Source organism: Leptonychotes weddellii, chromosome 6 (assembly GCF_054177405.1).
Source record: "Leptonychotes weddellii isolate Sample4059 chromosome 6, ASM5417740v2, whole genome shotgun sequence".
NCBI classification, from domain to species: Eukaryota; Metazoa; Chordata; class Mammalia; order Carnivora; family Phocidae; genus Leptonychotes; species Leptonychotes weddellii.
Genome location: NC_138374.1, coordinates 42831554 through 42845766, shown reverse-complemented (window position 1 = coordinate 42845766; position 14213 = coordinate 42831554). Strand labels below are relative to the sequence as shown.

Here is a 14213-nt window from a genome sequence, read left to right as displayed (position 1 = left end):
TACTACTGTATGCTGATACACTCCATGGTGGGTAGCTTTATACGTGTGTATCATTGTATCCAATCCTACAGCCACTTAGTAAGATAGATAGATGTGTCTTCCCCAATTTTACAGGTAGCACAGAAGGCTCAAAGAGGTCAGGCAACATGTCCAAGACCACAGAGCCAGCGAGTGGTAGAGCTGGACTTGGAATCATCGTCCTTGGACTTGAAACCCTGTGTGTCACCCTAGTTCCTCTGCAGCAGTGTTAGAAGATGCTATCAGAGCTGTGTGGGCTGTGGGTAAAATGCATACAGCAGAGCCGAGAAGTTTCCTGTGACTGTCCTGTGATATTTGTGGCTCTTGATGGGGGAGCGTGGGTTGTTGTGATGATGGGGAACAGGTTTAGAGTGTGGGAGAGTCATTGACGGTAGAAGGCCCCACAGAGTATCTGGGGTTGGACGTTGGTGTTGCTTAGACTGCATGACCAGAGATGAGCCACTCGGCTGCCCCTTTCCCCACCCAGAGGAGGGAGGGGTCCAGGGAAGGAGCTCCCCCAGTTCCCTCCGGGCCAAGCCACTGAAAGTTGTGTTGTACAGACAGTGACCGCTGCAGGGCATGGAGGTGCTGCACCCCCGGGCGCCCAGGTGATCCTGGAGAAAGGGCGCTTGGGCTGGACTTGGTGGGAAAGGGAGGGACTTGAGAGCTAAGGGGGTGGCCAACAGGGCTCAGGCACCCCCGGCACTGGTTAACATCTGCCGGCCCCTCCTGCTTCGCTTCTCAGGTGGTCCTGGGAGAAGCCCCTTCTGCCAAGGTGTCACTGGGAGCAGTCTCCCCCAGGCGGAAGTGGTGAAACACAGACACAGACCTCTCTCGTCGGCCTGCACTGCACTTGGAAACACAACGCACAATTTCCCTTTTTGGGGTGGGGGGTGTTCCTTAGGGCCTGACCACAACTTGGACTTGTCACTGCCACTGTGTCTGTCACAAGAACCTTGACATCTGCAAGGACCGAGGCCTGAGGCCTCGTCACGTTTTGGGCTTGGGTGTGAGCCGATGTTGACACCATGTATGGGTTCACCTTCATTTTCCATTGCTCAGAAATCCCAAATTGGGATTGGCCTTTGACTAAGTTCCGGCCCTTCCAGAAGCTGGTTTGGTGTGGTGTCGGGGGAACCCTCCTGTGAACAGGAAGGAGCCAGGTTTGTGGGAGAGCTGTGCTGTGGAGGGGTGGGAGGGAGACCCACGAGCACAGACTGGTGTGTGAAAGTGGTCACTCCTGCCTCGCTCCTCCCCGTAGAAGTGCCGACAGCAGGTGCCTGGGTGCCTGCAGGCTGGAGCTTTGTGCAGGGACGAGGAGTCTGCTTCTCCGGATCCCTCCTCGCGGGCAGTTTTTCTCCAAGAGGCCTTTTCAGAGGTGCTTCTCCCCGCGCACCTGGCCTCCCGCTGCCCCATCCGCTTCTTGCCTCGGCTTCCCTGGCCCCTACCATTCCTGGGGCTTGGACCGGGCCCCCGGGCACCCAGGCATGCAGAAGGGAAAGAAAGAAAACTTTGCCAGTTCCCTGTAGGTGGACTCCCCCTTGGACTCCCTCTTGGGGAGATGGGAGCATCCACCACAGCTGCTCCCAAGACCTACTGCTCCAGGGCTGGGTGTGGTGTGGGAGAACGAACTGGTGGGGGGCTGGGTTCCCCTCGTCACACCCTCTGCCCCCACCTCTGGTGTTACTCCCCGACTCCACATCCTCTCCCTGCATTGCCCCCATGTTTCTCATCCCGAGTATTAGCAAATGGCCCTCTAGTCCTGTTTGCTATTCTATACTGAAGAAACGGATATCATGAAAGGTTAAGTGATATTAGGAGAACATATTTGATATTTAACTATTATTATCCGCATTTTACACATGTGGAAAACTGAGGCCCAGAAAGGTTAGGTCACACACCTAGTAGAGAGCAGGACTGGGATTTGAACCTGTGTGGTCTGGCTTCAGAGTTCATGTTCTTCCCACCACCCTATCCTGCCTTTGATGAAGTACCTGGGGTCACAGTGAGGCCTGATGTCCTGATTCCTAATCCCAGGCTATTCCATCACCGGTGTTTTTCAGTTTCTGAGATACTAGTTTCTGGGGCCAGTGAGCTCCATGAGGAAGTAGAGTATAGCATAGGGGTGAAAGTCCTGGGCTTTGGAGCCTGGCTGCCTGGGTGTGAATCTTGGCTCATTTACTGCCTGTAACCTTGGGTGAGTTCCATAATCTCTCCATGCCTCAGTTTCCCTATCTCTAATAGGAGATCATAATCTTAGTGTTTGTTTTATAGAGTTGTTGTAAGGTTGAATTCCATGTAAAGCACTTAACAAAGTGCCTAGCACCTAGTAAAGTTTTCATATTCAATAAATGTTAACTATTGTTATGATTGCCTAATAAGCTGGAGAAATTTGGGGATAAAGTTAAGCAGGCTCCTTTGTTACAGGACTTCTCAGAGCCTTTACCATGCTATTACGAATTGGCATTTTGGGGAGGGGATGTAGTAGGCAGCATTTTCCAAAGTTTTTGGACAACTAATCTCTCTATCCTTTTAAATTGCATCCCTCTAAATTCTCAACTTGCAAGATGTTAAGCTGATGTCCGAGAACACAGTTCAGGAGGCACTGAGCTGTACATCAAGCTGCTTGTTTCTGCTTGCCAAGGTTGAGCTGGGGATGGGGGTCCAGGTTATTGCTGAGCCAGCTCCGAGTGACTGTATGTGGCAGAACTCTGGCTATGCCTGGCTTCCCTCCTACCCTGTAGGTGTGGGGACAGGGAAGAGGTGTGAGCCTAGGCACCTGAGGATCTCTGGAACCTCCTGGCCATGAGGAATGGCCTTGGCAAACCCTGGTTCGAAGCGTATTTACTGCACTTCCTTCTGCCCTGGGAGGAGGGGTCTTACGGTAGGTCACCTGTGGTGGGACCGGCTGGGACCACCAGACAGGCAGCCTAGCTCAGGTGGTTTTGCAGCGTGGCTCTGTTAGGAGAAGGCAGGCGGCAAGCAGAGTTCTACCATGACGTTCTCCCTAGTGTGTGTGGGGCTTGAGTAAACAGTGTCCCTGGTGTATTTTAGCTGCAAAACTAAGGGGGTTGAAAATTAGACAACCTTCAAGGTCCTTTCCAATGGGAACATTTTGGGAGTCTGTAAACCTGGGATTGGGGTAAAAACCTAAAGAGGTATACCCTTTAGGAGTCCTAAAATACAAAAGGAAGGACACGGGGAAAGCCCCCTCCCATCCCCCCCTTCACACCCATGGGATAGCAAGGTCTGGGGAGATAGGGACCCGGCTCCAGGTCATTGGTTGGGATCCTTTTCTATAGGAGATTCTTAGAAGTGGATTACCTTTTTTTTCGAGAGAGAGAGAGGGGCAGATGGAGAGAGAATCTTAAGCAGGCTCCGTGCCCAGCGTGGAGCCGGACGTGGGGCTCCATCTCATGACCCTGAGATCATGACCTGAGTTGAAATCAAGAGTTGGAGGTTTAACCAACTCAGCCATCCAGGTGCCCCAAGGAAGTGGATTACTTTAAGTAGACGTTTCTGTCTTGCTTTGGGCCTCATTCGCAACCTGTCTGGGTCATTGCCTCCTTTTATCCAGCCCAGTGACCCAGGGAGGAATGCCCACCACTCCCAGGGCGGTGTATGGAGGCCAGGAGCTGCTCAGACTGGCTGAGGGCGGGCTAACTCCTCATCTCCCAGAACAGTGCCAGGAGCAATGCCAGGTAGGAATGTGTACCATTAATTACCCCTGAGTCTGCCCAAACCTAGCGTGGTACTGGAGTGAAGAGAGTTTGCAGATAAGCAAATAAATCTCTTGCTTTAAAACAGTTGTATACACATGTGAACAAACATAAACCATAGATACACACACATGCACATGCATTTATGTGTGTGTTTGGGGGGGGGTCTTGAATTACACATTAGAAACTGCTCAGTGGCGACCTTTGGGTAGAGGGTTAGACCTTTGGTTTTCACTTTGTGCCTTTCTGATTGTATTTGAATTTCCCTGCAGTGTGTTCTAATCTTTTTATTTTATTCTTTTATTCTATTTTTTTTTAATTTTTAGTTTTAAATGTAATTTATTTTTTTAGAGCAGTTTCAGGGTCACAGCAAAATGGAGTGGAAAGTACATTACTATGAACACCATCAATATCCCTCATCAACACCCCTACCAGAGGGGTACATTTGTGGCAATTGAAGAATCTACAGGGACACATCCGGAGTTCATAGTTGACCTTAGGGTTCACTTCTGGTGTTGTATGTTCCATGGTTTTGACTACTGTACCCACCATTTTAATACCATACAGAATAGTTTCACTGGCCTAAAAAAATCCTCTGTGCTTTGCCTATTCATCCCTCCCTCCTCTGTAATTCCTGGAAACCACTGATCGTTTTACCAATGACTAGTTTTACCTTTTCCAGACTGTTGAGAGTTGGAATCATGCAGTATGTAGCCTTTTCTCATTTGCATGTCATATCCCTGCATGTCTTTTCATGGATTGTTAGTGTACTTCTTTCTAACACTGAATAATATTTTCTCATTTGGGCATTTATCCGTTCACCTACTTAAGGACTTCTTGGTTGCTTTCAAATTTTGACCTTTATGAATAAAGGTGCTATAAACATCTGTGTGTAGGTTTTTGCGTGGACAAGTTTCCAGCTCACTGGGGTTAATACCAAGGACTGCTGGATCATATGGTAAGAATATGTTTAGATTTTTTTTTTTTTAAAGATTTTATTTATTTATTTGACAGAGAGAGAGACAGCGAGAGAGGGAACACAAGCAGGGGGAGTGGGAGAGGGAGAAGTAGGCTTCCCGCCGAGCAGGGAGCCTGACTCGGGGCTCGATCCCAGGACCCTGAGATCGTGACCTGAGCTGAAGGCAGACGCTTAACGACTGAGCCACCCAGGTGCCCCAGAATGTGTTTAGTTTTGTAAGAAACCGCCAGACTGTCTTCCAGAGGGTCTGTACCATTTTGCATTCCCACCAGCAGTGACTGAGAGTTTGGGTTGCACTGCATCCTCACCAGCATTTGGTATTATCACTGGTTGGGACTTTGGGCATTCTGATAAGTGTGCCGTGGTATCTCGTTGTTTTATTTGCAACTCCCTAATGATATCTGATGGGGAGCATCTTTCATGTGCTCAGAAGCCATCTGTGTGTCTTCTTCAGTGAAGTGTGCAGGTCTTTTGCCCATTTTTTAAATCAGATTTTTTTCTTACTGTTGAGTTTTTAAGAGTCCTTTTCTATATTTTGAATAACAGTTCTTGATCAGATGTGTCTTTTGTAAACTTTTTCTCCCAGTTGGTGGCTTGTCTTCTTTTTATTTTTAAAATGTATCACCAGAGAATCATCTGAGCTGCATGACTTAAACTCTATATTTAAATTCTTGCATCAAAACAGATTGAGGTCTTAATATTAAAGGATGAATACACAAATGAATACTCCACAGCCCCGAGGCTGGGGAAGGCTAGTGGAGGGGTCATCCCACAATAGCCCCCACTCTAGTCCTGGGCCTGCTTGGTTTGCTGCTGGGCATGGAGGGGCGGGAGGTCTCAGGGGTGATGCTTCCAGGCCTCAGCCTCCGCTCAGCTTCAGCCTGCTGCACGTTCTGGGTCCCGCACCAGCCTTCTGGGGAGGATACTTCTGTATCCTTGTGCCAGGCATAGCACTGCCACCGCCCACCCATCCTTTCCCTTTCATGGGCTGGAAGTCAGGCTGGACTCCAGGAGGTGTGCAGAGCCCAGCCTTCCTGGAGGCCCCCGTCTCCATCTCCCCTGGTTGAGGTGGGGAAACGACAGGGCTCTCCGTTATGGCAGGGGGATGAGTGAGTGGGAGGAGTAAGGTTCTTCTTGTTCTGGATGATTCTGCCTCTTCGGCCAACACAGCATTTCTAGATTCCTGTGTTTGAGGACTCTGGCTACTGCCCGCTCGTGGAGCCCTTGAAATTTAACAGTTATACTTGCAGATGTATACACAGCTTGAAGAAACAGGCCCTTTTCCCAGTCCTTGAGAAGTCCCCTGTATAGCTGCCATATACTTTCAACATTCACCTGGTACTCTGAGGCTTGGTTCTGATGGGATCCCGGGATGCCCAGGTCTTGGTGCTTGTCCTCAGAGCTGACTACTGGGAATAAAGGCTGGATAATATAAGCAAGAAAGTGTCCCAGTACCTACAAGAAAGGAGTGTTGCCTGGAGTGTGGAGCACAGAATCAGTTAGATCAGAATCGCTGGGGGTGGGGAAGGGGTGCTTGTTTAAATTTCAGAGTCCTTGGCCCAGCCCAGGTTGAAGGGCCCAGAATGACTGGGGCCAAGGCATAGGCATTTTCAGCAAGCTGCCCAGGTGATTCTGACGCGTGATGAAGCAGTGCCACCCAAAGTGTGGTCCATAGTCAAGTAGCATCAGTGCCACCGGGAAGTGTGTGGGAAATGCAGATTTGGGGGCCTGTCCCAAACCTACCGATTCTGAGACTGTGGGGAAGGTAACCAGCAGTCTGAGGTTTAACAAGACCCATAGGTGATTGTTTTGCAGACTGAAGTTTGAGAAGCCAGAGGGCCACAGCTGGATGAAATCGAGTGCCTAGTGGCAGGGGGTTGGCCCTAGTGGGGAAGCAAGGGTGGTGTTTGTGCCACACAGTCCCCGGAATGGCAGGACTGGAGGCTGGAAGTGCCCCAGAGGCTGGTTTCTAAGAATTGGAACAATCCCTAAAGAGGCCAGCTGCCTGCCGTGTGGAATACGCTCTCTCCGGTGAGTTCCCTTGTCAGTGTCCGGACCAGAGTGTCTGCAGAATGGGCAAAATACCCCGGCCTGCCAGAACTGCTGACGGACAGGAGGAGAGCCTTGGTCAGTGCGGAAGGTGTCATGATACCTGTGGACACCAAAGAGAGAGCAGATCTGCTGGATTGTAACTCACTGTGTTCTCCTCCGTGGTGGAGAGCGAGTGCCGGGCAGGCAGCTGGGAGGGGAGAGCAAGGTGCGGAGCCCCTAGAAGCCTACTTGAGCTCACCTCCGAGTGGGGATGGTGCCAGGAATGACTTCACCCGGTACAGCAGGCCCTCCTGGTGGCTGGAGGTACCCGAAGACTGGACGATGAGCAGATTTCTTAATGTTGAGAAAGGGGAAAGCAGGTAGACATTGTGAGTCGGAGAGCCAAATCCCCTCAGTCTCTGAGTTGGTTAGGCACTGGGGGCGGGGATGGTGCACCCCGAGGGCGCCCCAGGTCATCCAGCTGCCATGGCTGTCCTCCTGGGCGTTACTAGGCAGATAAACCGGGGGGCTCTAGGCATGGGCCATGTGTTCGAATCCTCATCTGACACGGGCCCTCTGTACACCGTCGTGGAGTTGATGGGGAAACGTGTGTGGTGTTGTCAGGGTAGAGTTAGGGGCCCGAGTGCCGGCTGTCTGGCTGTCCCTGCTGCTGTCGGGCTGGGGCGTGGTTGGCCGTGACGGTTCAGGACTGTTGTCCTTGGCTCTTTTCCTACCAGTTACTTGGAAGAAAGCAAATGTCTTTACCGAACGCTTACCGAACAAAGCTGGGCACTAAGATGTTTGACGTTGGAATGTCCGGACACCTCAGCGGGCTGAGCAGCAGGCAGAATGCGAGGGAGGAGTTGGACAGGATCCGCACCAGGGCTGCTTGTCCAAAACACTCCGTGTCCCAACCCAGGGAGGCGGGGAGGAGGGAGGTGGTGGTCCGGCCCTGCCCTGTGCTCTTAGGGGACCACAGCTGAGGCCTTGGGTTCTGAAGAGAGCTCCGAGACAGAGAAGGGAATAGTACTGCACAGAGGAGGTGGCAGGGAGATGAGGCTGCTCTCCGGGGAGGGCCAGACTGGGGATTTGGTCTCTTGGGGGGAGGGGAAGACCCAGGGGGCTCACTGCCAAGGGACAGCTTTCGACTCCTGCTGGGCAGTCTGCGAAGCCCTCCTGGGAATGCGTGCCATCACCCTGGGAGCAGCCTGAGGCTTCCCTGTGGTCCTGCCCCGGGCAGGGAAACGTGAGTGGACCCTCTGGGTCTGAGTCCCATGGTGCATAAATAAATGCAGTAGTGCTAACCCCAGGTTCCAGGCCGGGCTGCCTGCAGCTGAATAGAGCCTGTGTGAGGTATTCAAATCTTGGAAGAACAGCCCTGGCCTCAAGTGAGCTCAAGAAATCGCCACCTGAATGGACTTTTTTTAAAGTTGTTTTTTTAACAGGCAGTACATGCATGTGGCCAAAAAATGCAAATATAAACAGTAAGCTTCATGTCTATCCCCAGTTTTCCCTTCCAAAGACAACCAGTGTCACTGAGTTTCTTGTTTATCATTCCAGGGATGGTGTGTGTCTGTGTGTGTCTGTGTGTGTGTCTGTGTGTGTGTGTGTGCGCGTGCGCGCACACGCGCGCGCCCAGACCCCACCAAGTTCGTCTGTTTACAGCTTCTTTTAAAAAAATGTTAGCTTAGTAAATACACAGTTTATACCTTGATCAAGAATGATGATCATTTCATATGCCCATATATAGAACTGGCTAATTGTAAAAATAGCTACAGAGTGCTCATTGTACGGATCTGTTCAGATTCACTTCACCAGCCTGCTGCGGATGCATAGTTAGAGGTTTGTTATCACAGAATGCCCCAGTACAACCCACGTCCCTGTCCCTTCACACAGGCATAAGTGTGCCCGGGAAATAAATTTCCAGAAGGTGAGTTTCTGGTTCAGAGCGGGTCATTTTACATGTTGACATCTCTGGGTTTGTAATTGGCGACTCTAGCATCTTAGTGTGGGTAAAACCTTCCGTTCCTTTTCTATAACTGCTTGTTTATATCATTTGAGTTTCTCTACTGGTCACTGGGTTGGTTGTTTTTTTGTTTTTTTTTTTTTTAATTACAAAACATTTTCCTTAAATTTGTTATTTCTCTTGTCTTTCTGTTGTTTTCCTTATTTCTTATTGTGCAGAACTTTAATTTTATGTCTTATATTTAAATCTCTGGTCTGGCTGAGATTAGTTTTGATGATGGAACAGGGTAGTACCCAGCTTTTGGCTTGTTTTTTCCCCCCCTCTGGCCATGGGTGGGGCCTTTTGGCCTCATTCCTCTGGGAGGAGAGGTGAAGGGTAGCGAGGGGTCTTTGGTGCCCAAAGCTTCTGCTTAACGGTGATCTCCAGAGGAGAAGGGTGTCAGGGACACGACCGCCGCTCATGCTGGCCTCGTGCAGGGCGCTTGCTTCCTCTTTCTTCCAGCAGAAGGTTCCTGGCCCATCCATCATTTGGATTTCCAGGCTCTCCTCATCAGCAGGGTCTGAGGATTCTGGCAGGAGGGTCAGGCTGAGGGCAGGACCCGGGAGGGCTTTGGGCTGATGGCTCAGCCAACCACAGGGAGAGGAGTCAGAGGGAGGGCACCACCACGGGGCCCCTTAGCAGCCTCACCGCGGTGCGCAAGGGAAAGGGTCTTCGGCCCACGCCGCAGGTGGCCAGTCCTAGCTCTCTCCAAGGTCACTAGGCCACCATCTGGCCTTTCGCAGCTCTGCCTACAGTCACCTCTGGACGCACTGACCAAAACACATCCCCACGCCCATCATCCCTGTGGGCCCCGTAGGGACTGGTGGCACCTAAGGAAGCCCTTCAGCCTCCTTGCAAACACCATGCGCAGATCTCCAATGTAGCTCTGAAGGGCCCCTAGAATCCTGTAGGTGAATGATGGCATCTAGAGCAGTGGTTCTCAAAGTGGGATCCTTGCACCAGCAGCATCACCTGGGAATTAGTTAGAAATGCAGATTCTGGTTCTGCGGTGGAGCTCAGCTACATGTGTTTAACAAGCCCTTGGGGCGGTTCTGATGCACATATTGCAGTTTGAGAACTAGGTTGGGGCCCGATGTGCAGGGGGGAGCAGGTCACCTGGGGTCAGCAGGTGTGATGGTGGAGGGGGCCTGCAGGTCCCCTGACACCCTTACCTGTCCCTGGACACCTCTGCAACTGCAGCAGCCACTGGCGAGCAGGAGGAAGTAGGTTGCACGACAGTCTGAGTGGCTCGGGTCGCAGCAAATCTGGGTCCCTCCTGGGCAGTTTAAGTGGGTGGGGCATGGCAGAGGGGTCTGTATACAGAGGGACTTTGTGAGAGCAGCTGTTCCACCCAGGGCCAACAGGCAAGAGCCCTGGGTTCCAGGCCTTTCTCCTTCCCTACTCCTGATCTGCAAGTCACTTACCCTTTCTGAGCTCCAACTGCCTCACTTGCCCTCATTCCAGATCCTGGATCACATGAGCCCTCCTGAGGTCTCTTGTCTCTAGCAGTGAGGATTTCATGCCGTGCTCCCATGCCTGATGAACCAGAGGTTGGAGAATGAAAAATGTAGCTTGGGGCAGATCCATGTTGGAGGCCACCGTGGATAACTTGGGGTCTGTAGGCTGGGCACAGGGGACAGGGGCTCTGGCTGGATGGTGATGAAGACACTGGAAAATAAAGACAAATAGACCCGAGCCCCTGAGAACGAGGCAGTGCCGGCTCGCCTCTGAGGTTAGAGAACAGCTCCACACGCTCAGCGTCCCGTGTCAGTAGAGGTGGGAGTGAAGCGTGGGGGAAAGGGGTTTGCGGGGAAACGTAGCCACTCACGCGTGGTGAGCCCTGTCGTGGTGTGTGTGGGCACAGGTGCGGGCTTGCCCCTGGTCGCCCTTTCTAGCTGGGGGCCCAGCAGGTGGAAGGTAAATTGGGTTGGCCCAAGTCAGGCCTGATGCAGCCTTCCTCCTGCAGGCGCCTGGCCTGTGGCAGTTGCTGGGCTCAGCAAGGCCGGTGGGTGCTCCTGGCAGAGCCTGAGGACGCTTGCTTTCCTCTTCCCTTTCAGATTGAACCATGAGCTACCCAGGTTATCCCCCGCCCGCAGGCGGCTACCCCCCAGCTGCACCAGGTAAGAATGTCTGGGGCGGGCAGGGGAGGGAATGCTCTCTCAGCTCAATGTCCAAGTGCGGACAGGGAGAGAGTAACAGTGCTTTCCAGTCATCTCCTCTCTACCCTAAGGGCGCAGCCAGGATGGGGAGGGGCTGGAGAAAACCCTGGACCCAGGGGCCCAGAAAGGCCTGGATTTGAAGCCCTTCTGGAAAGCCAGGACGAGGCCAGGACCCAGTTTCTTGCTTTATTAGCTGATAGCAGCAGGCAAATGCCTTCTTTTCTCTGGGACTCTGTTTTCTCCTTTGCACGTGGTGCCCCGTATCTCTCCTTCACTGGGTTGTCCCTGAAACTAGTGAGATAGCCCAGTAGAGCCCCTGGCTCCATGTCCTCCAAAGCACCGTTCGGTGACAATTGCCCCCCACTCAGCAGCAGGGCCCCCTGCCAGGGGAGGAAGTGGGGGCAGTCGCTAAGGGTCAGATGTCCCTGCTGCAGCTCCAGAAGCTGTGGGCTGACAGCACTGGGGCTGTACCCGAGGCCAGGCCGTCAGAACCCAGCCCCACCTACACCACATCCCTTCACAAACACATCAGCTCCACTGGCCCTGGCCCTTCCCAGGTTCCTGAAATGAGACTGGGTCCCCATGGTAGGGGAGCAGACGGGGGGATCATTCCAGGCTGGTCACCCCGAGGTTGCCTGAGCCGTGCTGCCCCTTGCCCCATAGGGCCAGCAGGCACGTTCACTTCCCCAGAGCAGAGGTCCTTGAGTCTGAGCACCCATGACCCTGCAGGCCATCTGTGCCCACCCTGCCATTCAACAGGCGGAGAACAGATTGGGAGCAGGGAGGTGGCTCGGCCACCGTCACGTGGCGTATCGGGTTGAGCGGGGCCGTTTCCCACCGAACGAGGCCCAGCCCAGGTGTGCCAGTGCCGGCCTCATGGTTAGTCTTCTGCCCGGTAGGGATGCTGCCATTGTGTCCTGCCACCACCACCTTCACCACACGGAGGAGCAGCAGAGAGGGAGCGGGGTGGGGATTCCTGATCTGCAAATCACTTACCCTTTCTGAGCTCCTCTGAGCACGCCATCCTCAGTGGCCCGGAGCCCTGCATTGGAAAAGCTAAACTCGAGGCCCTCAGGGCCTGCTCACTGCCCTGGTCAGAAAGGCACCTAACAGGCCAGCGGCCCACACGACGATGCTGGCTGTGGCCTGGGAGCCCCTTGTCCCAGTGCTGGCCGCGGCCTGGGAGCCCCCGCACAGGCTTTAGGTCTTCGTCCTCATCCAGGAAGTTTGAGGCAAGCTAATCATCATCCCCACGTGTCGGCTGAGGAAGTTGAACTAGAGGGGCTGAGGGCCCCACCCCAGGGCACACACCTGGTCCCTCTGGGTTCAGAGCTGGGGCTTTTTACTGCTCTTCCCAACTGCCCCCCCTTGTAGGGATGGGTGTCTGTGTTGCAAGACCCAGCCCTGTCTCCTTCCACCCTGCTCTCCCTCCCTTCACAGACTTGTCACTGCAAATAACCCAGTCGGCAGGACACCCACCCTTCCCTGCCATGCTTTCCCCTCACTGTGGGTTCTCGGTGCTCTCTGAGCTCACGGCTGTCATGGGCTGAGCACAGTGACCCCGAATCATCTGTTTTTATGTCTGTGTTTCCTTTCCATGATGGTGAACCCAGGAGGGCAGTTCTGTCCTTGGTCCTTGGCCCTCCTACCTCCTTAATCCCAAACACTCTTGGGAGGGTTTGCTGATCCCCACCTTCCTGCCTGGAAGGAGGGGGAAGTTCCCTCTTTTCTCTTCCTCCGGCAGCGGGATTGGGTTCAGCTTTCTTGCCTGAGTGTTTCTGTGGGGTCTGGAGTGCTGTCCGCCAGGCCCTGCTTTGGCCTCCCCTCCTGACCGCCTGAGAGGTTGATGCTCTGCCTTTCCCTGTGGGGAGTGCCGGCAGGCCGCTAAAGGGCTTAGTGTTGCTTTCAGGTGGCGGTGCCTGGGGAGGTGCTGGCTACCCCCCGCCCAACATGCCCCCCATCGGGCTGGATAACATGGCCAACTATGCAGGGCAGTTCAACCAGGACTACCTCTCGGGAATGGTGAGTCCAGCCCTCCTGCTGGGGCTGCCCCTGGGGGTCACACCTGCATGGCCAGAGGGACAAAGGCTGCTGGCTTGAGTGGCTTCACAGGTGTCGTGTGTGTGTGCCTACCTGTGGACACCGAGTATTGAGCTGTCTTCGAGCGAAGGATTTTCGCTGGGGCTCTCTCCGCTCACTGTCCTCTGCATCTTGATTTCCCATCTGTGAAATGGAGGGAAGGGGCATGCATTGGGTTGCCCGGTCTCTCAGGTCCCTTTCAGCTCTGAATTGGATGGGGGCGGTGCCTTCATACAGTATGTATTGAGCGCCTTTTGTGTGAGCGCAGCGTAGGGCCGGGAGGGAGGTGAGCGTATGTGCGCGTGCATGTGCATGTGCGTGTGCGGTGTACGTGTGGGTGACTGTTCAGCCCCGGCCTGGCTGCGGGTGCCTGGTAGCATAGGCAGACATGCTACTTTTACTTGTTAATTGGTTTGTAGAAGAATATATTTTATAATCTAGAAGCAAATGCTTGCTCAGTGTCAACCATGCAGCCATGCGCAGTCTCATTTGTGCCAGGCTTGTTCTAGGCACCGGGGTTATGTGAATACAACACATAGAAATCTCAGCCCTGAAGCTCCTGGGATGACAGACGGTCACCATAAGTAAACTGGGTGGTGTTAGAGTAAATAAGAGCAGATAAAGGGCTCAGGAGGACAGGTAGAGGGGATGGGGGACAGTAGTTTCAAGTTGGGTGGTCAGGCTGGGCCTCGCTGAGAAGCCAGGGGTGCTCGGACTCTGAGCTCTGAGCGCTGCCGGGCTCAGGCCAGGGAAGGATGGATGGACAGGGTGTGGCCATCCTCCTCGGGGGGCCGTTCATCTTATGCTTGCTTTGCGGACTTTTCAGGCGTCCAACATGTCTGGGACATTCGGAGGAGCCAACGTGCCAAACCTGTACCCTGGGGCCCCCGGGGGTGGTTACCCTCCCATTCCACCTGGGGGTTTTGGGCAGCCCCCTTCTGCCCAGCAGCCTGTTCCGCCATATGGAATGTATCCGCCCCCTGGAGGAAACCCGCCCTCCGGGATGCCTTCATATCCACCCTACCCAGGGGCCCCTGTGCCAGGCCAGCCCATGCCGCCCCCTGGCCAGCAGCCCCCGGGACCCTACCCCGGACAGCCGCCAATGACCTACCCTGGGCAGACGCCCATGCCACCTCCTGGGCAGCAGCAGCCAGTGCCAAGCTACCCAGGATACCTGGGGTCTGGGACCGTCACCCCTGCTGTGCCTCCAGCCCAGGTGAGTG

The 14213-nt window shown here is 53.7% G+C and overlaps 1 protein-coding gene across 1 annotated transcript in view; it reads left to right on the top strand.

Moving 5' to 3' along the window:
- The window catches only part of ANXA11 (annexin A11), a 41365-nt gene that overhangs the window by 13706 nt on the left and 13446 nt on the right, over positions 1-14213 (top strand). Inside the window, exons 2-4 of the mRNA XM_081824002.1 lie at positions 10810-10872; positions 12821-12933; positions 13817-14206. Of these exons, the coding sequence (XP_081680128.1) occupies positions 10818-10872; positions 12821-12933; positions 13817-14206 (558 nt within the window). The 5' untranslated portion in view covers positions 10810-10817. The remainder of the gene's footprint in view (positions 1-10809; positions 10873-12820; positions 12934-13816; positions 14207-14213) is intronic.